Source organism: Pan troglodytes, chromosome 6 (assembly GCF_028858775.2).
Source record: "Pan troglodytes isolate AG18354 chromosome 6, NHGRI_mPanTro3-v2.0_pri, whole genome shotgun sequence".
Taxonomy (NCBI): Eukaryota; Metazoa; Chordata; class Mammalia; order Primates; family Hominidae; genus Pan; species Pan troglodytes.
The window spans coordinates 111,715,709-111,740,055 of NC_072404.2; the positions used below are offsets into that span (position 1 = coordinate 111,715,709).

Below are 24,347 nucleotides of genomic sequence, written 5' to 3' on the forward strand. Positions count from 1 at the left end.
CTGTAATCCTAGCTACTCGGGAGGCTGAGGCAGGAGAATCGCTTGAACCCGGGAGGCGGAGGTTGCAGTTAACTGAGATCGCACCACTGCACTCCAGCCTGGGTGACAGAATGAGATTCCATCTCAGGAAATTAAAAAAAAAAAAAAAAAACAGTTGATTAATTAGCATGAACCAGTCCTGGACATACAGGTCACCTTGCCACCTTCCTGATGGCTGGTTCTAGATTCAGTGTGGACGAGAGATAGTGACAGACGTGACCTGCTTGGGCCTAGACAGACCCACCCAGGCATCACATGAATTCAACTGAATGTAATTCCAAGAGCTCCTGGAGAGGCAAGGCAGGCGGCCACCAGCACCGCCCTGGGCGGACGGAACTGCCATTAGAAATATCCTAAATTGGCTGGGCGCCGTGGCTCATGCCTGTAATCCCAGCACTTTGGGAGGCCGAGGCAGGCAGATCATCTGAGGTCAGGAGTTCGATACCAGCCTGGCCAACATGTGAAACCCCATCTCTACTCAAAACACAAAAATTAGCCAGGCATGGTGGGCACCTGTAATTCCAGCTACTCAGGAGGCTGAGGCAGGAGAATCGCTTGAACCCAGGAGGTGGAGGCTGCAGTGAGCCAAGATCATGCCACTGCACTCCAGCCTAGGCAACAGAGCGAGGCTCTGTCTCAAAAAAAAAAAAAAAAAAAAATCCTAATTTGTCTGTATGCAGGGCAAATAGATTCAATGCTGTTGCCACAGAATTGCTTAAAGCTGCCAAAGCCACTCCTCCTAGAACTAGATTAATCAGCCAGTTCCAGAGCAGGCCAACTTCTTGTTTGTCTTTCTGAGTCCTTTCTCAGCCATTGTTAGCCACACGCTGCCATGCCACAAAATAAAACACACGACGGAGACGCTGCTTGGCCAGGCTTTTCTTTTCTTTTCTTTTCTTTTCTTTTCTTTTCTTTTCTTTTTTTGAGATGTAGTTTTGCTCTTGTTGCCCAGGCTGGAGTGCAATGGCGTGATCTCTGCTCACCGCAAACCTCCACCTCCTGGGTTCAAGCGATTCTTCTGCCTCAGTCTCCCGAGTAGCTGGGATTACAGGCATGTGCCACCAAGCCCAGCTCATTTTGTGTTTTTAGTAGAGACGAGGTTTCTCCACATTGGTCAGGCTGGTCTCAAACTCCCGACCTCAGGTGATCTGCCCACTTCAGTCTCCCAAAGTGCTGGGATTATAGGCGTGAGACACCGTACCCAGCCAATTTTTTGTATTTTTAGTAGAGATATGGTTTCACCATGTTGGCCAGGCTGGTCTCGAAATCCTGACCTCACATGATCCACCCACCTCGGCTTCCCAAAGTGCCAGGATTACAGGTGTGAGCCACCATGCCCAGCCTTTGGCCAGGCTTTTCTGATTGAATGTTTCTAGCAGTGGAATGTAAGTCTGGGAGGAAGAAGCAGAACTTTCACCTCAGCCCACGTGTCCCATGTCATTCGCCACCATCTCCCACCTGTCTTAGAACTGTGCCTCAGTCCTAAGTATTAAGCCGGCACAAGGCCATTCACAAACGACCTCTGCCTGAGTTGTGTGTCCTGGGCACTTCCATGGCTAGGGACCGTGTTCCCATTTTCCAGACGGGTAGGCAGCAGCTCAGTGAGTTTGGGTAACTTGCCATGGTATGTCTTTTCCCAGACACCCTGTCGGGTGGCGGGCACTGGGGTGACCTGTCCTCGTCATCCAGTGGGAAATCCCCATCTGCTCTCTGGGGGTGGTGGTTTCCTTGTTCAGGAATTGCAGGCAAATGATGGAAAAGTCCACTCATTTGTCCCGCAGCCCCCAGCACTGGTCTATGCTGTCCTCCTGCCTACGTCCTCGGATTGGCCTGGTTGGCTGAAAATGCCAGGATCAGCATTCAAAACACTTTGTCCAGTGAAGGGTTAAATATGTTGAAATAAGCCCGGCCTTTACAAAAGCAGTGGCATTTACATCCTGTACGTTTATGGAAATCCTTGCTGAAGAAAAACAACCACAACATTGTTTGTGCGTGTTTTTAGGAAGAGAATGGCCAAAGTGTCTTTAATTCACTGTTTACCCGTGAGAATTACTCCCAGGAGTAATCCCGCAATAAAATCTTCTTGGTCTATGAGAATAGAAAGAAATTGAATCAAAAGACTCGATTTCCACTTGTATTTATTCAGTCTGGGAAATTCAGTGGGCCGGAGTATTAGTATCAGCAGGGGATTCCTTTGCTCCTAGCGTTAAATTACTGTCATAATCGCTCAATTATTTCTTCCTTGTACTGTTTAAAATAAAAATCCATCACATTCTGTGTTTTTTTTCCTAGCATTTATTAGGTTGAGTGTTTAGGAAAATCAATTATAGTCAGTCAGGCATGAATTGATGAATGTTCTTGTAATAATTGTCAGTTGTTAAACTGAATGTACTTTCTCTTTCACCCCTTTTCATTTCCTTCAGAGGGCAGAGGTGGCTCAGAGAGAGGCGGAGACCTTAAGGGAACAGCTCTCATCGGCCAATCACTCCCTCCAGCTGGCCTCACAGATCCAGAAGGCACCAGACGTGGTGGGTAGCCCCGGCCCCGTGGGGGACTGTCCCCGCCTGGCCTCTGCACCTTCGAGTTACAGCCGCTTGCTCCTTTTTGTTTTCAACATCTCTTTTTGGGAATCACGTTTTAATCAGTACTGCTTTCTCGGTGGGGTTTGCTTTGACCAATTGGGGGCCAAAGCTTGTTAAAGTCGAAGGAAGAGCTTTGCTAACTGTGCGTGGGCGGGCTGAGGCTAGCGTGGCATCCACCCAGGGCCAAGGTGGAGGCTACGCAGACACAGTTACAGACACAGTCACGATGCCCCAGCCAGGCCTGGGGTGTGATTGCTGGCGTGCGGGTGCAGACCCGAACCAGGAGCCTCTCCAGAATGACACGGAGAAATTGAGGGTTTCCGCTGTGCCCTTCCAAGATGAGGAACAGTTCAGGATGAGCTGGGAGGGTAGGGGTGGGCGGGCAGAGAGGTAATAAAATAACATTCTGCACCGAGTTTATAGAGCAGGAAGAGTGGGTATCTACCACTTTTTTGCAGCTTGCTTTTTCTGAAATTAGCGCAAATGGCTCTTAGCCCAAACATTCCCAGCTCGATCAAGGTGGCTTTGAACTATGGGTTTCCAGACTCTCTTTCAATGCTGTATAGGGACAAGGAACAGCGTAGGAGCTAAGACCTTGGGTGTTGGAGCCATAGCCCCCGGTGCAGACCCCAGCTCAGCAGTCTGGTGATGGGGACAAAGGAGCTTAACGTCCCTGAGTCTCCGTTTCCCCGCCTGTAAACTGGGGGGTTGATGCGAAAGTTATTATGAGCAAATAACTTAGAGCAAAGCTGGACATGTAATAAGACTAAGTAAACCTTAGCAGTAATTCTTAACTTAGAGCAAAGCTGGACATGTAATAAGACTAAGTAAACCTTAGCAGTAATTCTAGTTGTAGTTGGCACCATTATCTCTGATCCCTCAGTTTTGGGTTGTTTTTTTTTTTTTTTTTCTTTTTTTTTCTAAGACAAGGTCTCTCTCTGTTGCCCAGGCTGGAGTGCAGTGGCACAGTCTTGGCTCACTGCAGCCTCCACCTCCCAGGCTCAAGGGATCCTCCCAGCTCAACCTCCCGAGTAGCTGGGACTGCAGGCGCACACCACCACGCCTGGCTGATTTTGGTATTTTTTTATAGGGACTAGGTTTTGTCGTGTTGCCCAGGCTGGTCTCAAACTCCTGGACTTAAGTGATCCTCCTGCCTCAGCCTCCCAGAGTGCTGGGATTACAGGCATGAGCCACCACGCCTAGCCTGATCCCTCAATTTCTAGCACATAATTTCATCACTAGTTCACTTACAAACCTCAGTTTTCCCATGTGTAAAATAGGAATTAAGTGATCACAAGGCCGCTCTATGGAGCCCTCATCCTAAGGTTACAATGAGTACCTATCAGTTGTAGGAGTCCTTTTATCCAACAGTGACTCCGTCAAGCCCTTGCCGTATGCTAGGGCTTGTAGTGGACACCCGAAGAACCATAAGGAGTAAGATGAGGCTGGTTGCAGAAAGTACAGTCTCATCAGACGAACTTGCTCTTGTAATAAATTCAATCATTGACAATCATTATTTCCACCCAATCTGTGAAACAGAATACCGTTATTTCTTTTTTTTGAGAGAGAGTCTTCCTCTGTCGCCCAGGCTGGAGTGTAGTGGCGTGATCTCAGCTCACTGCAACCTCCACCTCCACCTCCCGGGTTCAAGCAATTCTCGTGCCTCAGCCTCCCAACTAGCTGGAGCTGCAGGCGCATACCACCACGCCCAGCTAATTTTTGTATTATTTGTAGAGATGGGGTTTTGCCACATTGCCCAGGCTGGTCTTGAACTCCTGTCCTCAGGTTATCCACCTCCCAAAGTGCTGGGGTTACAGGCATGAGCCACTGCGGGATCTCACTCGGTCACCCAGGCTGGAATGCAGTGGAGTGATCATGGCTCGCTGTAGCCTTGACCTGGGCTCAAGCGATCCTCCCGCCTCAGCCTCCCAGGTCTTGAACTCCTGTTCTCAGGTTATCCACCTCCCAAAGTGCTGAGATTACAAGCATGAGTCATCATTCCCGGCCCTATTTTTTTATATAGATGGAGAAACAAAACCTCCATGAATGTAAACACCTTTTGCCAAAGCACAGTCAATCTAATGGCTGAGCTAAGACCTGAATTGGGCGTTCTGGCACCCCAGACTGTGGCTTTTAAATTATTCCCCAGGAATGAATCTAGATCAAGGTATTAAGACTCCCTTCTAAGAAAAGATTTTAGCCTTCTTTTTAAAATTAACATTAATTAAAACATTTGTTGCTGGGCGCAGTGGCTCACACCTGTAATCCCAGCCCTTTGGGAAGCTGAAGCAGGAGGATCACTTGAGGCCAGGAGTTTGAGACCGGCCAGGGCAAAATATCGAGACCCCATCTCTACAAAAATTTTAAAATTAGCTGGGCATGGTGGTATGTGCCTGTAGTCCCAGCTACTCAGGAGGCCGAGGCAGGAGAATTGCTTGAACCCAAGAGGCAGAGGCTGCAGTGAGTTATGATTGTGCCACTGTGCTCCAACCTGGGCAACAGAGAGAAACCCTGTCTCCAAAAAAGTAAATATGAGACTGGGTGTGGTGGCACACACCTGTAATCCTAGCACTTTGGGAGGCCGAGGCGGGCAGATCACCTGAGGTCAGGAGTTTGAGACCAGCCTGGCCAATATGGCGAGAACCTGTCTCTACTAAAAATAGAAGAATTAGCTGGGCGTGATGGTGGGCGCCTATAATCCCAGCTACTCAGGAGGCTGAGGTAGGAGAATCGCTTGAACCTGGGAGACAGACGTTGTGCAGTGAGATCGTGCCACTGCATTCCAGCCTGGGCGACAGCAAGGCTCCATCTCAAAACAAAACAAAACAAAAAAAGATATGATTGAAGTGTTCCTGGATGTAGAGAAAAGATTTGCATTGAGCAGGCCATCACGTCCTTCATACTTCATGGACTCTGGAACTTAATTTTAACTGAATGTCCCCTTGGCTCTGTTACAGTTCCTTCCTCTAAGTTTAGACAAACTGGATCCAGCACCATGGCTAGGGTGGGAGGCAGCCTTCAGGACAGGGTCAGCGGCTTCCCCTGGCCCCTGGGGTCCTGCTTCATTCTGCAAAGGAAGTCGTCCATTCTGATGTGTCTACACGGGGCCCCTGAGCTCAGTGTTTTGGTTGAAAAGAATTCTGGCACTATCCTGGACTGCAGCAACCAAAACATTTCAGAAGGAAATGAATGTTTTTGCAGGTAGAGTCCGTTGTGGATCCTAGGGGCGCTTAAACACTTCATCATCGGTTAAGTGCCGTGTTTACATGGCACCGGTTCAGTCTCCCCAGAGCAGCCCCGTGGGGCTCCCTGCGGGCATGTATTCCCACATAGCCAGTGGGTTCCAGCTTCAGCCAGTTGGGGAGCAAACATAGGAAACTGGGCCAGCGGAAAAATGGTCTGTTGGGCTTGGCTGGCAGAATGCAGCAGAGAAACGGTGGAGTCTGTAGATCTAGCAAAGGCCAAAACCCATCCATTGGGTATCCCAGTGGAATCTCCGATTCTAGAAGGTGAGCGGTCACTGAGTGAGCTGCTGGCCCAAGTTTGCAGCCATGCCGGGCTTTGCATAGTTTTGTTGGTTTGTTTGTTTGTTTTTTAGTGAGACGTAGCCCCGCTCTGTCACCCAGGGTGGAGTGCAGTGGCGCAATCTGGGCTCACTGCAACCTCCACTCCTGGGTTTAACCAATTCTCCTGTGTCAGCCTTCTGAATAGCTGGGATTACAGGTGTGCGCCACCATACCTGGCTAGTTTTTGTATTTTTGCTAGAGATGGAGTTTCACCATGTTGGTCAGGCTGGTCTCAAACTCCTGACCTCAGGTGATCTGCCCACCTCAGCCTCCCAAAGTGCTGGGATTACAGGCGTGAGCCACCGCACCCAGCCTCCCTAAAGCTTTGAAGGCCACCTCTTCCTCTCTCTGATTTCCTCTCTAGCTTTTGCCCATGTCTCTCCCAGCCATCACCCTATGGACTGACAGGCCGCTGCTTCTCGTCCAGGCCCCCTGGATTGCTCCCCAAGCCCTTCTCTGTTTCTTTCTTCATTCTCCCTTATGTCCTTGTGACAGGACAACTGGGAGTGCCCACTGTGTTGAGATGGAGTGAGCCACAGTTTCAGATAAAGGAAGGATGGGCCAGGCGCAGTGGCTCACACCCATAATCCCAGCACTTTGGGAGGCCAAGGCAGGCGGATCACAAGGTCAGAAGTTCGAGACCAGCCTGGCCAAAACGGCAAAATCCCATCTCTACTAAAACTATAAAAATTTGCCTTTGCCAGGCATGGTGGCATGTGCCTGTAATCCCAACTACTCAGGAGGCTGAGACAGGAGAATCGCTTGAACCTGGGAGGGGGAGGTTGCAGTGAGCTGACATGACACCACTGCACTCCAGCCTGGGTGACAGAGCAAGACTCCATCTCAAAAAACAAAAACAAAAAAAACAGATAGAGGGAGGATGGTCATGTCTGTGTCATTTCCAAGGTCTTACTGCTTTGGGGTTCATTTTCACCTCATTTAGTTCATGCGAGACAGCGATGATTTTTGCTGTTTTATGAAGGAGGAGTTTGTGGCTTGAGTTGCTGGGAGTTGGCCAGTGTGGCCAAGCTCTTGTGGCCATGCCCAGCCGGGCGCAGGAGTTGAGCCCTCGACCACCCGCTGCCCGGTCCCCACTCAGGGTCCAGGGACAGCACTGAAATCCACACCTTTGACCTGTGTCACTAGAAGCACCTGTCCCAGATACATTCACTTTGACTTGCGCCTTGTAAAACCCACATTCCCTTGGCTGGTTTTACTGACCCTTTTCGTAAAAGCCCTTTAATCAGTGTCTATGGCCAGCACCCCTCAGGGTGGAAGATTAAGATGAAGACGTGATATAGCATGATTCAACCTGTGCCCAGACTGACCTCCCTACATGTCACTTCTGCCATGTCCCCTCCTTGCTCCAGAGCTGGCAGGGACTCCCCAGGGCTGCCACCACATGTCCAGGCGCCTCTGGCCACCCCTGGCAGCCGTCACTCCTCCAGCCCTGCCCCACACTCCTGCCAGCCTCTGCACCTGCCTGCATGTCCTCCGCCCTTCCCCGGCACCCACCCTGAGATGGAGCCCCCTTTCCTTCCGACAAGGTCCCGCCAGCCCTCCCGAGGCCCACCCATTCCCCCCTCCTGTGGCTCAGCCCCACGTGCCGCTGTCCTGGTCCTCCTACCCTGGAGGGCTCGTGACGTTGGCCCTGCCCGGCATTATTCAGAGCGGTGCTTTCCAGACTCCCTGTGATGGACAGTTTTGTTTTGTTTTTTAAATTTCCAGTCTGTGGCAGACTGATCGTTTTATATAAAAGACATTTAAAATGTCACCGAAATGCCGAATCGCTATAAAAGTTTCTAAACACTTATTCTCGATTTCTGTAATTGCCTCACTGTGCACCAGCAACAGTTTGCAAATTGGCAACGATCCCTGCAGCTCACGCTGCACAGAACGGGCCTGGACAGCCTGTGCCTGGTAAATAAGCCAACAGGAGATGCTCGCTCCAGCCCCCCAGGGCCACGCACACAGCTGTCAGAGGTCAGGAGAACCGAAACACCTCTTTTACAACCTCATACAAATCAAAGAAGCAGGAAGGAATACCCTCTTTGCACACAAAACTTTACAGACTTAAATGGTAAAGGCCTCATTTTCCCCGAGGGAGATATGAAACATTATTTCCCTGAGTGAATGCCTGCCTGTCCCTAAATTTGAAAATCCGTGGTGAGCACACGGTGCATGGGATGGCCCAGCTGTACCTGCCAGCTGGGGCCACGGTGCCACCCTTTCCCCACAATACAAGCAAGATCAGGACGTGAAACTGAGCACTTCAGAGGGGGCACAGCGGCAAGGACAGTGGCTTTCTGTGTTACAGCATGAGCTGCCCCCAGGATTCGGCTGTCATGGACACCATGCAGCTCTGCCCTCTCCACCCCTGTCCCCGTCTGTCATACCCAGAATTGCATCTGCCCTGCAGAAAATATTTCAGAATCTTTCAGGAGCCAGGATTCCTTTTTTTTTTTTTTTTTTTTTTTTTGCTTTGACACAGAGTCGCTCTGTCACCCAGGCTGGAGGTCAGTGGTGCAATCATGGCCCACTGCAGCCTCAACCTCCTCAAGCTCAAGCGATCCTCCCGCCCCAGCCTCCTGAGTAGCTGGGACTATAGGCATGCACCACAATGCCTTGCTAATTTTTGTATTTTTTTGTAGAGATGGGTTTTCGCCATGTGGCCCAAGCTGGTCTCGAACTCTTGAGCTCGGGTGATCCACCCACCTCTGCCTCCCAAAGTGCTTGGATTACAGGTGTGAGCCACAGCACCTGGCCCCATGATTACTTTTAAAGGTTGAAAAAAGTACTACTTGAGTCATTGAGAAGTAGAATTACAGATTTGACTTTTTCCTTTTTTTTTTTTAATACCTTAGCTTTTTTCTATTTTGCGTATTTTCCACAATGAGCATTTAGTGAGGTTAAGGGGTGGGTAGCCAGGTTTTTTTCACATCAATTATCCTAAGAGTTCTTCAACAAAGGAACACCAAATATACATTTTCCACATCTTTTAATTCTTTTATTAAATAAAATACTGGCCGGGCACGGTGGCTCATGCCTATAATCCCAGCACTTTGGGAGGCCAAGGTGGGTGGATCACTTGAGGTCAGGAGTTCGAGACCAGCCTGGCCAACATAGTGAAACCCCATCTCTACTAAAAATACAAAAATGAGCCAAGTGTGGTGGTGCCCACCTGTAATCCCAGCTACTTAGGAGGCTGAGGCAGGAGAATTGCTTGAACGCAGGAGACGGAGGTTACAGTGAGCCGAGATCGCGCCACTGCACTCCAGCCTGGGCGACAGACCAAAACTCTATCTCAAAAAAAAAAAAAGAAAAGAAAAAGAAAATGCTGATACAGAGTTTTCAATTTGTCAGACAATATCTCAGCTTCCGGGTAATTTAACAGTGAATCTCAAGGACCTTGAATCCCACCTTGTGGTGGAAAATCTCGGTGGTTTGGGAGCACTGGAGGGAGGCTTCCTCCTCTGAGCCACCCACTCTGCTGTTCCCCTGCCTGGAGCACTCTTCCCTCTTCCCCAGCGCTCAGCAGCCCCTCCCCACCTCCTCCTCCTCCAGGTCTCTGCTCACACATCACCATCTCAGTGAGTCTTTTCCTGGCCATCTTACTAAACCCCCTGCATCTCAGCTCTGACTCTGTGGCCTCTGTTTTAAGTCTCCTTTGACAGTGGTCACCCCGCATACTTTTCATTACTAATAAGTGTATTTTCTGCATCTCACTCATCCTGCCGCATCCCTGCTGGGCTGTAAGCCCTGGGAAGACAGGGACTTTTCTCCTGTTTTTTTTTGTTTTTTTGAGACAGGGTCTCATTCCGTTGCCCAGGCTGAAGTGCAGTGGTATAATCTCAGCTCAGCGCAACCTTCTTCTCCCGAGTTCAAGTGATTCTCCTGCTCAGCCTCCCGAGTAGCTGGGATTACAGGCCACCACCACGCGCCTATAATTAGCCCAGCTAATTTTTGTATTTTTAGTAGAGATAGGGTTTCACCATGTTGGCCAGGCTGGTCATGACCTCCTGACCTAAGGTCATCCACCCACCTTGGCCTCCCAAAGTGCTGGGGTTACAGGCGTGAGCCATTGCACCCAGCCTGGACTTTCTTTGATTCACTGCTATATGGTTGGTACATGGTAGGCACTCAGTACATATTTGTCCAGTGAATGAATCGAGGTGGCAGCTAACCACAGGGGGAGGAAGGTGGCATAGGGGAAGTGCAAGCAAGGGCAAGAAGTGACATCCTGCCATCACCATCCACACACTGACATCTGTGCAGCTTCTGTCTCAGTTGCCAGCACAGGTAGCCTCGAGCACCTGCCTCAAGGCCAGCGCAGTTTTGTCATCTCTTTTCTCCTCCCCAGGAGCAGGCCATAGAGGTGCTGACCCGCTCCAGCCTAGAAGTTGAGTTGGCCGCCAAGGAGCGGGAGATCGCACAGCTGGTGGAGGACGTGCAGAGACTCCAGGCCAGCCTCACCAAGCTGCGGGAGAATTCGGCCAGCCAGATCTCGCAGCTTGAGCAGCAGCTGAGCGCCAAAAACAGCACACTCAAAGTAAGGGGGCTGCGGGGCCCGGGGGTGGCCCGAGGAGGCAGGGCAGATGGCTGGACACACGCGCACACACACACCCTCTGCCTTTCTGGACTTGATAGCAAGTGTGGCAACCTTGAACCTCTGTAAAGTAGCACCAAGCAGGGTCCCGGAGTCCATGGCAGGGAGACTGGATGTTGAACCCTGGCATCAGCCCTTGTGTAAACAGCATTTCCCTCTTTTTTTTTGGAGTCGGAGTCTTGCTCTGTTGCCCAGGCTGGAGCACGGTGGTGCGATCTCGGCTCACTGCAGCCTCCGCCTCCCAGGTTCAAGTGATTCTCCTGCCTCAGCCTCCCATGTAGCTGGGATCACAGGCGTGCATCACCATGCCCGGCTTATTTGTTTATTTATTTATTCATTCATTTATTTTTGAGACAGAGTTTCATTCTTGTAACACAAGCTGGAGTGCAATGGCGTGATCTCGGCTCACAGCAACCTCCACCTCCCAGGTTCAAGCGATTCTCCTGCCTCAGCCTCCTGAGTAGCTGGGACTACAGGCGCCTGCCACCACACCCAGCTAATTTTTGTATTTTTAGTAGAGATGGGGTTTCGCCACATTGGCCAGGCTGGTCTTGAGCTCCTGACCTCAGGTGATCTGTCCACCTCAGGTTGCCAAAGTGCTGAGATTACAGGTCTGAGCCTCTGCGCCCGGCTCTTTAACTGAGTTTTGCAGGGCATCCTAGCTTTCTGAGGATACCCCTACAGGAGGAGCTGGTGTACTATAACTCCAGCACTTCCGGTGCATGAGCCAAATGAAACCCCAGAGGTCCATGGAAGTCACATCTGACCTTCTAAGGGACATTCTCTTGTCCAAGCACCTTTTCCCTCAGTGGCCCCTGTCCAGGTGCTGCTTCAGTCCAGGCTCCCTCCCACTAGGCACTCTTGGCTTTTCCATAAATTTCTATCCCAGACGCAGAACCCAGAGCTTTTTCCACATATTATAAAGTAATGATTATACTTTAGATATTTATGATCCGTTGAAGCAAGTGTAATTTGAAGAGGGTCCTGGGACCCTTGATTCACAGGCTTCAGAGCCAGGGGAGACTCTCGGAGTTGTCTGTCTTGACAGCGAAGAAGGCAGGACCTTCAGGGCAGGGCTTCAGCCCCAGGCCGGGGGTTCCCTGCTCTGCCCGGGGGCTGCCCGTTCAGGCCCATTCCTTCCCCAACCCGGTACCTCCATGTTGGGTGGGTGAGGGAATGAGTGGCTGTAAAGTATATTCATTGTATGAATAAAGTGGGTCAGGGTTCATTGTGAACATTTAAAGGAAACCTTTTCTGGTATGAAGTAGTCCTAGGATGTACTTAGATCCATTGTGTTTTGTTGTTGTTGTTTTTGAGACGGATTTTCGCTTTTGTCGCCGAGACTGGAATGCAATGGCGCAGTCTTGGCTCACTGCAACCTCCGCCTCCTGGATTCAAGCAATTCTCCTGCCTCAGCCTCCTGAGTAACTGAACTACAGGCATGCGCCACCATGCCAGACTAACTTTTATATTTTTAGTAGAGGTGGGGTTTCACCGTGTTGGCCAGTCTAGTCTCAAACTCCTGACCTCAGGTGATCACCAGCCTCGGCCTCCCAAAGTGCTGGGATTACAGGCGTGAGCCACTGCCTTTTTTTTTTTTTTTTTTGGAAACGGAGTCTCACTCACTTGCCCAGACTGGAGTGCAGTGACAGGATCATAGTTCACGGCAACCTCGAAGTCTCGGGCTCAAGCGATTCTCCTTGCCTCAGCCTCCCAAGTAACTGGGACCCTGGGACCAAAGACATGCCCCACCACACCCAGCTAGTTTTTTAATTTTTTGTGGAGATGGGATTTCGCTGTGTTCCCCAGGCTGGTCTGGGACGCCTGGGCTCAAGCAATTCTCCCACCTCGGCTCCCAAAACACTTTGGGATTATAGGCATGAGCCGCTGCACCTGGCCCAATGTCTTTTTTTTTTTTTTTTTTAATTGAAATTTTCTTTTTGACACATGACCAAATTTATGCCAAGACTAAGTTTCCAGCAATCTATTGCCTGTGCTGATGGCTCCCACGACCCTCCCTCACTCCTTTCTTCTGCCTCTTTGGGGTGAATTTCACCCATTCACTGAGAACTGCCCAGCGCCGGGTCCCTTGGAGGAGACAGTCCTGCCGACTTTGGGGAAATGGTTGAAACCTGGTTCCGTCTGTCCTCAGCCAGGTCGTTTTTTTTTTAAATTTAATTTAATTTAATTTAATTTAATTTTATTTTATTTTATTTTATTTTATTTGAGACGGAATTTCATTCTGTTGCCCAGGCTAGGGTGCGATGGTGCCATCTCCACTCACTGCAACCTCTGCCTCCCAGGTTCAAGTGATTCTCCTGCCTCTGCCTCCTGAGTAGCTGGGATTACAGGCATGAGCCACCACTTCTGGATAATTTTGTATTTTTAGTAGAGATGGGATTTCTCCATGTTGGTCAGGCTGGTCTCAAATTCCCGATCTCAGGTGATCCACCTGCCTCCGCCTCCCAAATGCTGGGATTGCAGGTGTGAACCACCGCGAACCGGGTCATTTATTTTGTCACCGCCGTTTCTTCCTCTCTCATCAGCTTACCCAATGAGTACCAGGATTCAGTTTTTATTTCTACATTTAATCTCATTTTCTCATGTTACAGCCATTTCTGACCCCAGCAACGGCATTATGATGAGATAATTTGCCTTTCTCTCCATTGTCGAGTTAAAGGGCGTGACTCAGATACACACCAGCTACAAGAGAGCAAAGCTGTAGACCTCACATTTTTTATTATAGAGCAATTTCTTCCAAATCAGTTAAGGTTTCAATGTTTGCCTTCACAAAAAAATGAAACGCGGTTTTGCAAATTAATGTTCGTTATCCGTATCTTGGGGGAATTGTTTAATACCGTGCAGTTAATGAAACAATTCAGCGATACTTCTTCCAAAATCATTGCTACCTTATCTTCATCTAATCTAATAATCAAAACATATCTTCTAGTAACAAGACTTCTGATTTTAATTATCTTAACTCCTTGTTGCCAGATTGTCCTGATACGAAACCCACATGCAGAAAGCATCTGACTTCACCAAACCAGGGTTTCCTCTCACCCCAAAGGAATAAGGTTAATTGAATGAGATACGTTCTGAGGGCTTTTTGTTTTTCCTAATGTGTATAATGTATAGCCTCAAAGATAACCTAAAGGAATACAATTATTAGGAAAATATTTTTATGAATAAGACTTGGCAGATTGGCAACCTGATGCTTTTGCCATGGGGAACCCTGCCCCCGCAGTCTTGGCTACTCAAAGAACTCACCTTTACTTACCACGGAGCTGCTTTCTTTCTTTCTTCTTCCTGTCCCCTTCCCCTCTTTCATGTCTTACGGGGGACCCTCGGACGCACGATGGGGCCTTGAATCAGGTTGCTGTTTGGGAGAGAAGGCTCCAAGCTCCCAGCTCTGGGCTCAGCTGTTTGGAGTTGCAGGTGGTTTTCCCATGAACACTTGGCAGCAGGTCCTTGATCTTTGAGACATGTGCCAGGGTGTTTGGTGACAGTCACTTGGGGAGAGGGCATTTCCCATAAGCAGAAGGCTTATTGGGCAGAATCTTTTGTCCTGAGTTCACTGAGTTGTTTCCACCCATACTTTCCAATGATACTTTCTGTAGTTGGATATATTGGAGGACTGACTAATTGGTTTTCTTTCTCTAACCCATTGAAATTCTCCATCTTTCTGCCACTGAGATTTCTCCTCTTCCCTCAAATTTGATTTGTTATTTCACAAGGATACCAGACAGCTGCACATCTTCGAGTCTGTCCTGTCCAGGGCTCTACTTTTTCAAGCAAAGCTCCCCATAAGCGCCCCGCTATCCACGTGTGTCATGGGACATCGCTAACCTTTAATTAGGCATGGAAACAGACGCAAAAGTGGAAGATGTTTCCTCCTGCCTAATCTGACAAGTGCTTAAGCATAGTGCCACTTGTAAAGAAGAACTGTTTTTGCAATTAATGAAATAGCCCGACCGCCGTGACAAGGCTGCTTTTTGATAACTCTCTATTCTGTGGTCTTCTGTTGGAATGCTTTAATATAGAAGCAGTATAATTAGCTAGTCAACTGCACTGTACTTGCTACAGCACAGAAGATAATGCTACCAATAGCTTCGATTTAAAATAGATATTTATAAGAAAGGCTAACTAAAAGAACACCAGTCTCCCAGAAGGAGAAATTATATTTTTCTAGAGATGCGTTAAAGATCAGTGCTTCCCACTGGGTGGATGGTCACATGCGTTAGAATCACCTAGGGGTCTTTTCCAAACTGCTTCTCTTTCCCCACCCCTCACCCCACCTCATGGGGTTCTGATGGGTCCCATGGAGACACTATGGGATGATGCTGTGTCCCTCGGGGCACTGAGGTGGTATAAAAGAGGTGGTATAAAACCGTCCCTCTGGCCTTGGGTGTCTCTCTTTTCATCTTGCATTCTCGGACCCCAGGAGTTCAAGACCAGCTAATTTTTTGTATTTTTAGTAGAGACAGGGTTTCACCATGTTGGCCAGGCCGGTCACGAGCTCCTGACCTCAGGTCATCTGCCTGCCTCAGCCTCCCAGAGTGCTGGGATTACAGGCGTGAGCCATTGCGCCCAGCCCCATCTCTTAATTTTTTTTTTTTAATGAGCCAGAGTGGTGGCACATGCCCGTTGTCCCAGCTACCTGGGAGGCTGGGGAGAGAGGATCATTGGAGCATACACAGCACCCACCCCATTGCTTTGGAGATTTGGACTCACCATCCAGAGTCCACAGTATCCTTGGGCTCCTCCCCAACTCCCAGCATCAGCAGAACCTAAATCTCCATGCCTGCTGCCTCTGCCTGAGGAACCATGGAGACACATGTCCTTATCTATGGAGAGTCCTTGTCCAGTAGAAGAGGAGGTGCATGCTGCCCAGGCCTGGACCCCAGAGATGCAGTGTCAGCTAAGGGTCTGTGCCTCAGACCCCTGCCCTGGGCCAGGGGGTCCCCGTGAGACCGAAGACTCCCACACCAACTCTAACCTGAGCCAGTCAGACAGCACCATGTGGAGCCTGGCCCCATTTATCTGCACTGCAGATGCCACTCTGCCCCCACGGTCAGAATTTTATGGAAAAGAGATATTGTCACCTTGACCACTGGCTGTGCAACCTGGAAGACATGACCTTTCCCTGGGTCTCTGCCTTAGTCAGACCTGCCAGAGGCCCCTTTGCTGTTTTTTTGAGACAGGGTCTCACTCTGTTGCCCAGGCTGGAGTGCAGTGGCACCATCATAGCTCACTGTAGCCTCGACCTCCCTGGCTCAAGGAATCCTCCCACCTCAGCCTCCCAAGTAGTCGGGACTACAGGCACACGCCACCACACCCAGTGAATTTTTATATCTTTTGTAGAGACGGGGTCTTGCTATGTTGCCCAGGCTGGTGTCGAACTCCTGGGCTCAAGTGATCCTCCCACCTCAGTCTCCCCTAGTGCTGGGGTTACAGGCGTGAACCACCATGCCCTGCAGTAGATAGACATAGTTTATAGATTGAACACCTAATTTGCTAAAGCCAAAATAGTTGGCATTGTAAAGTTTATTATCATTTAAGTCTTAGCCAGGCTTTTAAGAGCTTCAAATAGACAATTCTTCTGGCATTTCAGGACCCAGCTGGGGAGCACCAGCTAGGTTTCTGGAGCCATGTGGGCTCCATGTATCTTTTCCATCGTATTATTACAACAGGCGTGTTTGATTGGCACTTGATCATCCTACATCTCACCACTGTCCTTTGAAAACCCATATTCATTCTGAATCTCCCCATTCTTCAGATGAGAAACGTGAGGCCCAAACAGGCTAAGGTTATCCAAGGTCACAGTCAGCCAGGGTAGGACCAGGTTGGCAGCCAGGTCTCTGACACTTGGCCTTTTCTTACCTGTCTGTGTAAAGCCCACGTGTGTTCCTTAGATTCATGCATTTTATTTTATTTTATTTTTAAAGACAGGATCTTGCTTTTTTGCCCCAGGATGGAGTACAGTGGCGTGATCATAATTCACTGCAGCCTCAACCTCCAGGGCTCAAGTGATCCTCCCACTTTAGCCTCCCAAGTAGCTGGAACTACAGGTGTGCACCACCACACCCAGTTAATTTTTAAATTTTTGTAGAGACAGGGTCTCTCTATGTTGCCCCTGCTGGTCTTGAACTCCTAGGCTCAAGCAATCCTCCTGCCTTGGCCTCCCAAAGTGCTGGGATTCAAGGCATGACTCACTGCACCCAGCCAGACAAGTGCATTTTTCAGGAAGATGACCAGTTCCCAGATTCTCTTTCCACAGCCTTGGACATGAAGTTACCCTTGACAGCGGGAGCCACTCCAGGGCACATGTGCTCTTTCTCTGTGGCTCTGCTACAGAATAGCGGGGACCCTGGGAGGTGACAGGCTGAGATCCGCAGACCTTCACGAACAGAGCCCCTGGAGAAACAGAACCAGAGACTCTCTTCAGATCCAATGTAGCCAGATTCAACCCCACCTAGCAGGGATGTAGTAATTGTAGTAACAAGGACAGTAACAGTGCTAACCACCATTTACAGAGCACTTTGCCATGTGCCCACACTGTACTAAGCTCTAAGTACCCAATATTTTTTTAATCCTCATCAAAGCACTGTAACATATAAACACGATCCCCATTTTATAGATAAGGAAACTGAGGCTTGGAGAAGTCAAGTCTGGGTGGGTGGGTTGGTTGGTTGGTTGATTGGTTGATTTATTTATATATTTAGAGACAGGGTCTCACTCTTTTGCCTGGGGTGGAGTGGCACCATCACGGCTCACTGGAGCCTCCACCTCCCAGACTCAAGTGATCCTCCTGCCCCAGCCTCCTGAGTAGCTGGGACTGCCGGCACATGCTAACACACCCAGCTAATGTTTTGGGTTGTTTTTTTTTTTTTTTTTTTTTTTTTGGTAGAGACGGGGTCTTGCTATGTTGTCATGCTTATCTTGAACTCCTATGCTCAAGCGAGCTACCACACCTGACCCAAGATGTTGAGTCTTATCTTGGTTCACCCTGCAAGTACGTGGTGGAGCCAGGATCTGTCGGACTCTGGAGCCTAGGTTTGCAAAGAGCCTCCGGCTCATCCTGGCCTCTCCGGCGTCTCACTTCCTCCCTGCAGGCACGTAGGACCGGCCTCAGCTCTGTCAAGATCTGCACTGTAGGACCCCAGAGATTTTTTTCTTTCTTTGGGTAGTCAGACCCATCTGCAAAAGTTTTGCAATCATGAAATCAGATAGCGTATGAAATGCTAGGAATAAGCGCAGGTCTAGCATACCACGCAGCCAGCGGTAGCGTGACCTGACAGGAGGAGTGCGTCTTCAGAGACATTGAGAAACTGGCATGCCTGTCGCCCGTCCCAGGGTCAGAGTCTTCGAAACCAGGCTTTCTGGGAACCCAACAAGGAGTTTCTGATCGAAAAACCGCACTGAGGACAGTTAGTCTTTTTTCCACACTGGGCATTTTCAGCATTGGAAGCCAATGGGAGCCCTGCGTCTGCAGGTTTTGAGATGTGGCACTCACAGCAGGGTCACTAGAATGGAGACATCCATGGGACCAGGTTACAGGCGCTCCGCCAAGCAGCCTCCCCTAGGCTCCATCCAGCTTGTCTGCCCAAGACAGAAAACGTCATAGAAGGTTTACAGAAGAGATCTTGGGGACTTCCTAGTTCAACTGCCCCTAGGTAGATGGCAGAACCCTCAACGGAAGCTGTTTAGCTCTCAGCAAAACTCACGGCCAACTAAAATACAGTCGTGTGTCACTTAACAATGAGGCTGTGTTCTGAGAAATGCGTCAATAGGTGAATGCGTTGTTGTGCAATCATAGTGTGTACTTGCACAAACCTAGATAGTATATATATATATTTTTTTTAATTTATGCCTATTTTTCATACAGAAAACCAAATGGCCCAGCACCATTACTGAGCATTAGTCATTTCCCTTGCTTGATCTGCAGTGCCTTTATAAAGGGCCGTATGTCAGCTTTCTCTGTATGTTCCATTAGAATCTTACGGGACTCAGGCCAGGCGTGGTGGCACACGCCTATAATCCCGCACTTTGGGAGGCCGAGGCGAGTGGATCACCTAGTGTTAGGAGTTCAAGACCAGCCTGGCCAACATTGTGAAACCTCATCTCTACTAAAAATAGAAAAATTAGCCAGACATTTTGCAGGCGCCTATAATCCTAGCTACTTGGGAAGCTGAGGCAAGAGAATTGCTTGAACCTGGGAGGCAGAGGTTGCAGTGAGCCGAGATCGTGCCACTGCACTCCAGCCTGGGCAACAGAGCGAGACTCCATCTCAAAAAAAAAAAAGACTCTTATGGGACTTAGGCAGCCTTTGTTGACCAAAGCGTTATGCGGTGCATGATTATACATGGATTCCACTCCTAAAACCTTCCAATTAGGGCCAATCACAGGCCTTCAAAGAAGACCTGCAGCCGTGCCCCTGGACAGAAACTGTAATGGGACTTAGCAGTGCTAAGAGTCCCAATATCAAGGCCAGGAACCTGGAATCTCGGCACTTTGAGAGGCCAAAGCAGGAGGATCACTTGAGCCCAGGAGTTCAAGACCAGCCTGGGCAACATAGTGTGACCTCGTCACTGCAAAATAACTTTTAAAAAAAAAAGAGTCCCACTGTTGAGGGCCCAGAGTTGCCAACATCTGCACTGGTTCTTTGCTTTGTGCAAACCCTTGAGTAATTGCTGTTATTCCCATTTTACAGATGAGAAGTTTATTAACTTGTCCATAGGCACCCAGGTCAAAAGTGACAGACTCGAGTTCCAGGCTCAGGCCGTCGGCCTTCTTGGTCTGTGCCATGCCAGGCTCTGAGACCCTCTGTGTGCTCCTCCCTCTGTCTGCCTTATTCCCAGCCGGCTCCTATTCTCTGGATATGACCACGTTTATGCACGCTAAATTTAGACCACACCCGGCTAATTTTTTGTATTTTTTTTTTTTTTTTAGTAGAGACGGGGTTTCACCATGTTAGCCAGGATGGTCTCAATCTCCTGACCTCATGATCCACCCGCCTTGGCCTCCCAAAGTGCTGGGATTACAGGCGTGAGCCACCGCGCCCAGCCCTGAATTTTTAAAACATCGGGCAGGTTGGGATTTGGATGGTGCCATCTCCTCCCCAAAGTCTAGAATGTTCTCAGTTGGCTTTAAACTGTGGTCTTAGCCATGGCTAGTCAAGGGCACCTACGGGCATGGTGGCTCACGCCTGTAATTCTAACACTTTGGGAGGCTGAAGTGGGAGAATCACTTGAGCTCAGGAGTTTGAGACCAGCCTGGGCAACATAGCAAGACCCCCTCTCTTAAAAAATAACCGGGTGTGGTGATGTGCATCTGTAGTTCCAGCTACTCAGGAGGCTGAGGCAGGAGGATCGCTTGAGCCCAGGAGTTGGAGGCTGTAGTGAGCTATGATCGCACCACTGCACTCCAGCCTGGGTGACAGAGCAAGATCCTGTCCCTTTTTAAAAAAAAAAAAGAAGAAGAAGAACAAGAAGCATAATACCTAGAAACCCTGTAGAGGGGAAGTTACCGGAAATGACAATTGTTCACCTCTAGCTTGGAAACATGCTGAATGGCCAGAACACCCTCCCGGCACCGCCCCTCCACGTTCTTGTTTTATGTAGAGTTGCCTCATTTCCTCCAAGGAGCTCCCTTTAGAAAAGATCAAAAGCAAACTAGTCCAAAAACACTTTCAGAGAAGAAAGCACCCCCTACGACCACCCCACAGCAATGGCTCCTCTCACAAGAAAGCCCTGCAGAGCTGTGGGCAGAAACGGCCACATCAGGTTGGGTGGGGTGGCTCACACCTGTAATCCCATCACTTTGGGAAGCTGAGGCGAGAGGGTCACCTGGGGTCGGGAGTTCGAGACCAGCCTGGCCAACATGACAAAACCCCGTCTCTACTAAAAACACACAAAAAAAGTAGCCAGGAGTGGTGATGCATGCCTGTAATCTCAGCTACTGGGGAGGCTAAGGCAGGAAAATTGCTTGAACTTGGGAGGCGGAGGTTGCAGTGAGCCAAGCCAATATCACGCTACTGCACTCCAGCCTAGGCAACAGAGCGAGAGTCCGTCTCCACCAAAAAAAAAAAAAAAAAAGGATTAAAAAGGAAAAAAAGGAAACAGGCCACATCAATCCCCAGTGAGCTCACAGACCTTTCTGGAGCCCACTGGAGCGTCACCGTACTTTGGAAATGTGCCATCCCTCCCCTAGGCCCCTGCGAGGGAGCAGCATCTCGGTCAGGGCCCTCCCCGCAGGACTCAGACCAGCTGGCTGTCAGGGAAGCCACCAAGCACTCGACTGAACAGGCCCCTGCTCCTAAAACCCCAGCATCCAGGGGTTCAGGAGTGGAAAGGCCTTTGCCCTGATGCCTATTTGATGCCTACTCTCAATACAAAAGGGCTGTGTCTCTCGTTAGCAGAGGTCCTCCCAAAGGTGTTGACAACCAGCTGTATGAGTCCCTCAGCCTAATATATTTTGTTTAAAACCACACGCTGCTTTTCAGACACCAGGAAAGCCTCTCCTCCTGTCCTCCTGTTTGCTGTTTCATGGCACTTCCTACAAAGTACACTTTTCCTCCTCTGCTTTTCACCTCTGCAAAGATTCTTCCTTCTTTTTTTTGGGTGGGGGGGGATGCTTTTTTTTTTTTTTTTTTTTTTTTTTCAAAAGAGGTAGGGTCTCCACTCCTCACTCTGTCACCCAGGCTGGAGTGCAGCAGCACAATCATAGCTCACTGCACCCTCCAACTCCTGGGCTCAGGCAGTCCTCCCACCTCAGCCTCCCAAAGTGCTGGAATTACAGGCATGAGTCACCACACCCAGCCTTCATTCTGCTTTTGCTAAGTTGTACGTTACAACCTTACAGCATCCCTACACACGTTGCCGTGCCTGGGCACGCACTCACACTGGGCAGGCCAGGAGCGTGAGGGACAAAAGATGGCCCCAGCACCGTTGACTCCATTCTCAAGGGCTGGCTTCCCCTCTCAGGCACAGCTGGCTGTTCCGCAGTGAATGCCGTCGGTGAAGTCCGTCGACCTGTTGTCAGGCATGGCCACTGATCAAATTCTTCTCTGTTTTCAGCAACTGGAAGAAAAACTCAAAGGCCAGGCTGACTATGAAGAGGTGAAGAAAGAGCTGAAGTAAGTACGGAGAGCCCTGTGGCCCCTCACACACTGGGGCGCATTAGGGCCATCTGCTAACAATGCCAGGCCGGTGGCAGGAAGCCTTGGCCCCCTGCCCTCTGGCTCAGCAGATGCCCGTAAATGCAGCCAGAGTTCTACCACTGCACGGTGTCCTGGGCTACCCACCACTGTGGGCGTTTGCCCTTGGGCCTGTCCCTGAATTCTTTGGACTTTTGCTAAAAGCTGTGCATTGCAGGTATTCCAGAATGTATGGAATCAGGGGCATAGGGCTTTTACAGAAATGATCAAATATGACCTTGTTTTGCAACTATAAATTCCCCAAACAGAAACAAAGCACAGGAGGGAAATGTTTTCGGGTTGAAGGTGGGCATATGGCCTCACGCTGCCCTGGCCTCCTGGACTCAGGAACTCTGTCTTCCAAACTCTATTCTCCATCTGTGAGGCTGTAGCCGAAAGCTTATCATCTTTTCAGGGCTAATGATGGCATTCTCAGTTCTCAAGCTTCAAAGCTCCTTTCTCGGCCAGCAGCCCCCACCTCTGCCTCCTCACCCTGAGCCTGCTTTGACACTCTGGAGCTCCCAGGTCCTGGTCTTTACCTGTCCCCCCACATCCATAATGCTCCAGGCTCACTGACCTCCCCTGCAAGCCTGGAGCCTGTGGTCAGACCCTCTACGTTCATACAGCTCCCCTGGATCGTCAGCCATTCCAAGCCTTCCCACTGGCATGCCCGCCTCACTCCTAGGTTATTAAGCACTGCAAACGAAGGTTGCCTAGGGCATGGTGACCAGCCCCACAGGTCCCCCGTGCTTCTCGCGGCTGGAGCTCTGCTGGTTCGAGGCTTCCTCAGGGGTTCCTCCCTGCCCTTGTCACTGTTACCCCAACCACTATCCACAGATGCCCTAGCCCTCTGCTAGGGACAGACTCCCGCCTCTGGTCTTGGGTGCCACCTCCCATCTCTGCAGGCTGCCCCCTCCGCCTAGACCTTGGGTCCCTTCCTTCCTGCCCCTCCTGCTGTCCCATCAGCCCCTTTCTCTCTTGCTGCTATTTTCCATTTCTCCTTTTAAGATGAGCCTACACCCACTCACCACGTTTTCTTTGTGTTGTTAATTCCATTCTGCTAAGAAAAGCTCCTCGGGCATCCTCTTGAACCATCTCACTTCCATGACCAGCTGCCTTCTCTCGCCTGGGACCCCCAGCCTCCCTGGCGTCTGCTGGCCCTGGTAGTCCCTGTCCCCACCATGCTCTCCCCCTGAGCGGTCTCATCCCCTCTCCAGCTGCAAAGCCTCTGCCGGCACCTCCTCGGACAGACCCCTACATCCCTCTAACAGTTCCAGCCTCTGTAACTTACTTACTTGCTTGCTTACTTATTTATTTATTTGACAGAGTTTAGCTCTTGTTGCCCAGGCTGGAGTGCAATGGTGCTATCTCGGCTCACCGCAACCTCCGCCTCCCGAGTTCAAGCGATTCTCCTGCCTCAGCCTCCCAAGTAGCTGGGATTACAGGCATGAGCCACCACCCCGGGCTAATTTTGTATTTTTGGTAGAGATGGGGTTTCTCCATGTTGGTCAGGCTGGTCTCAATCTCCCGACCTCAGGTGATCCACCCACCTCAGCCTCCCAAAGTGCCGGGATTACATGTAACTTATTATTAAACATTAGCTGGTTAACCTTCTCTACCTGCCTCTCCTATCCCATTCTTTCCTTCCTTCCCCTCTTCTTCCCTCTTCCAAAAAGAAAAAGAAATTGGGCCTTTTAATTTTGAGCCAGAGAAACTGCTGCGAAGGCCTTTGCCCAGCCTCACCCTGGGAGTTAGTCGTCGTCTTCATTGTCGTCTTCGTTGTCTTCTTCTTCTTTCTTCCTCCTCCTCTTCTTCTTTCTTCCTCTTCCTCTTCTTCTTCCTCTTGCTCCTCCTCCTCCTCCTCTTCCCCCCCAACCCCCACGTTCACTTCATCCCCTGGGAGCTGAGGCTTCCAGGCTCCAGCCTGCAACACATACCGTTCTACTCCCTCTCATCCACAGCCTGCCGGACCACAGGCTGCCCCTACCCCCACTGAAGGGCTGCCACACCAGCCCCGCTTGTCACTGCATTTCTGCTAACTCTTTCTGTTGCGTCCGCACATGACAGGCCCCACCACCATGTGCACATCCGGAAGCCCCACTCAGGTGGCTTCTTTGCCCAAATGCGCTCCTAGTTTTCCACTTCCTGGTGAACCAGCTGTGCTCTTGAGCTCTTGCCCGCGTCCCCTTCTCAGCATCGTCCCATTTCCACTTCCTCACCCCCACGCAACAGGGGATGCTGACCTCAGATCCTCATGCACTGCAGCACAAGACACCCTGTCCCTTCAGGGCCCTTCTCCAATGCTTGTTCATCATGACACTGAGACGTGGTCTCCAATCCATCAAGATCCCTCCTGCTGG

At 50.0% G+C, this 24,347-nt stretch overlaps 1 protein-coding gene across 12 annotated transcripts in view; it reads left to right on the top strand.

The window, feature by feature from the left end:
• The window catches only part of CUX1 (cut like homeobox 1), a 468,245-nt gene that overhangs the window by 351,517 nt on the left and 92,381 nt on the right, over window positions 1-24,347 (top strand). For 10 of the 12 annotated variants that reach the window (XM_054656168.2, XM_003949225.6, XM_063814895.1 and 7 more), the window contains exons 10-12: window positions 2,463-2,567; window positions 10,548-10,736; window positions 21,869-21,927. In XM_054656168.2, the coding sequence (XP_054512143.1) occupies window positions 2,463-2,567; window positions 10,548-10,736; window positions 21,869-21,927 (353 nt within the window). The remainder of the gene's footprint in view (window positions 1-2,462; window positions 2,568-10,547; window positions 10,737-21,868; window positions 21,928-24,347) is intronic. The other 2 variants (XM_054656169.2, XM_063814896.1) reach the window with 1 other exon arrangement.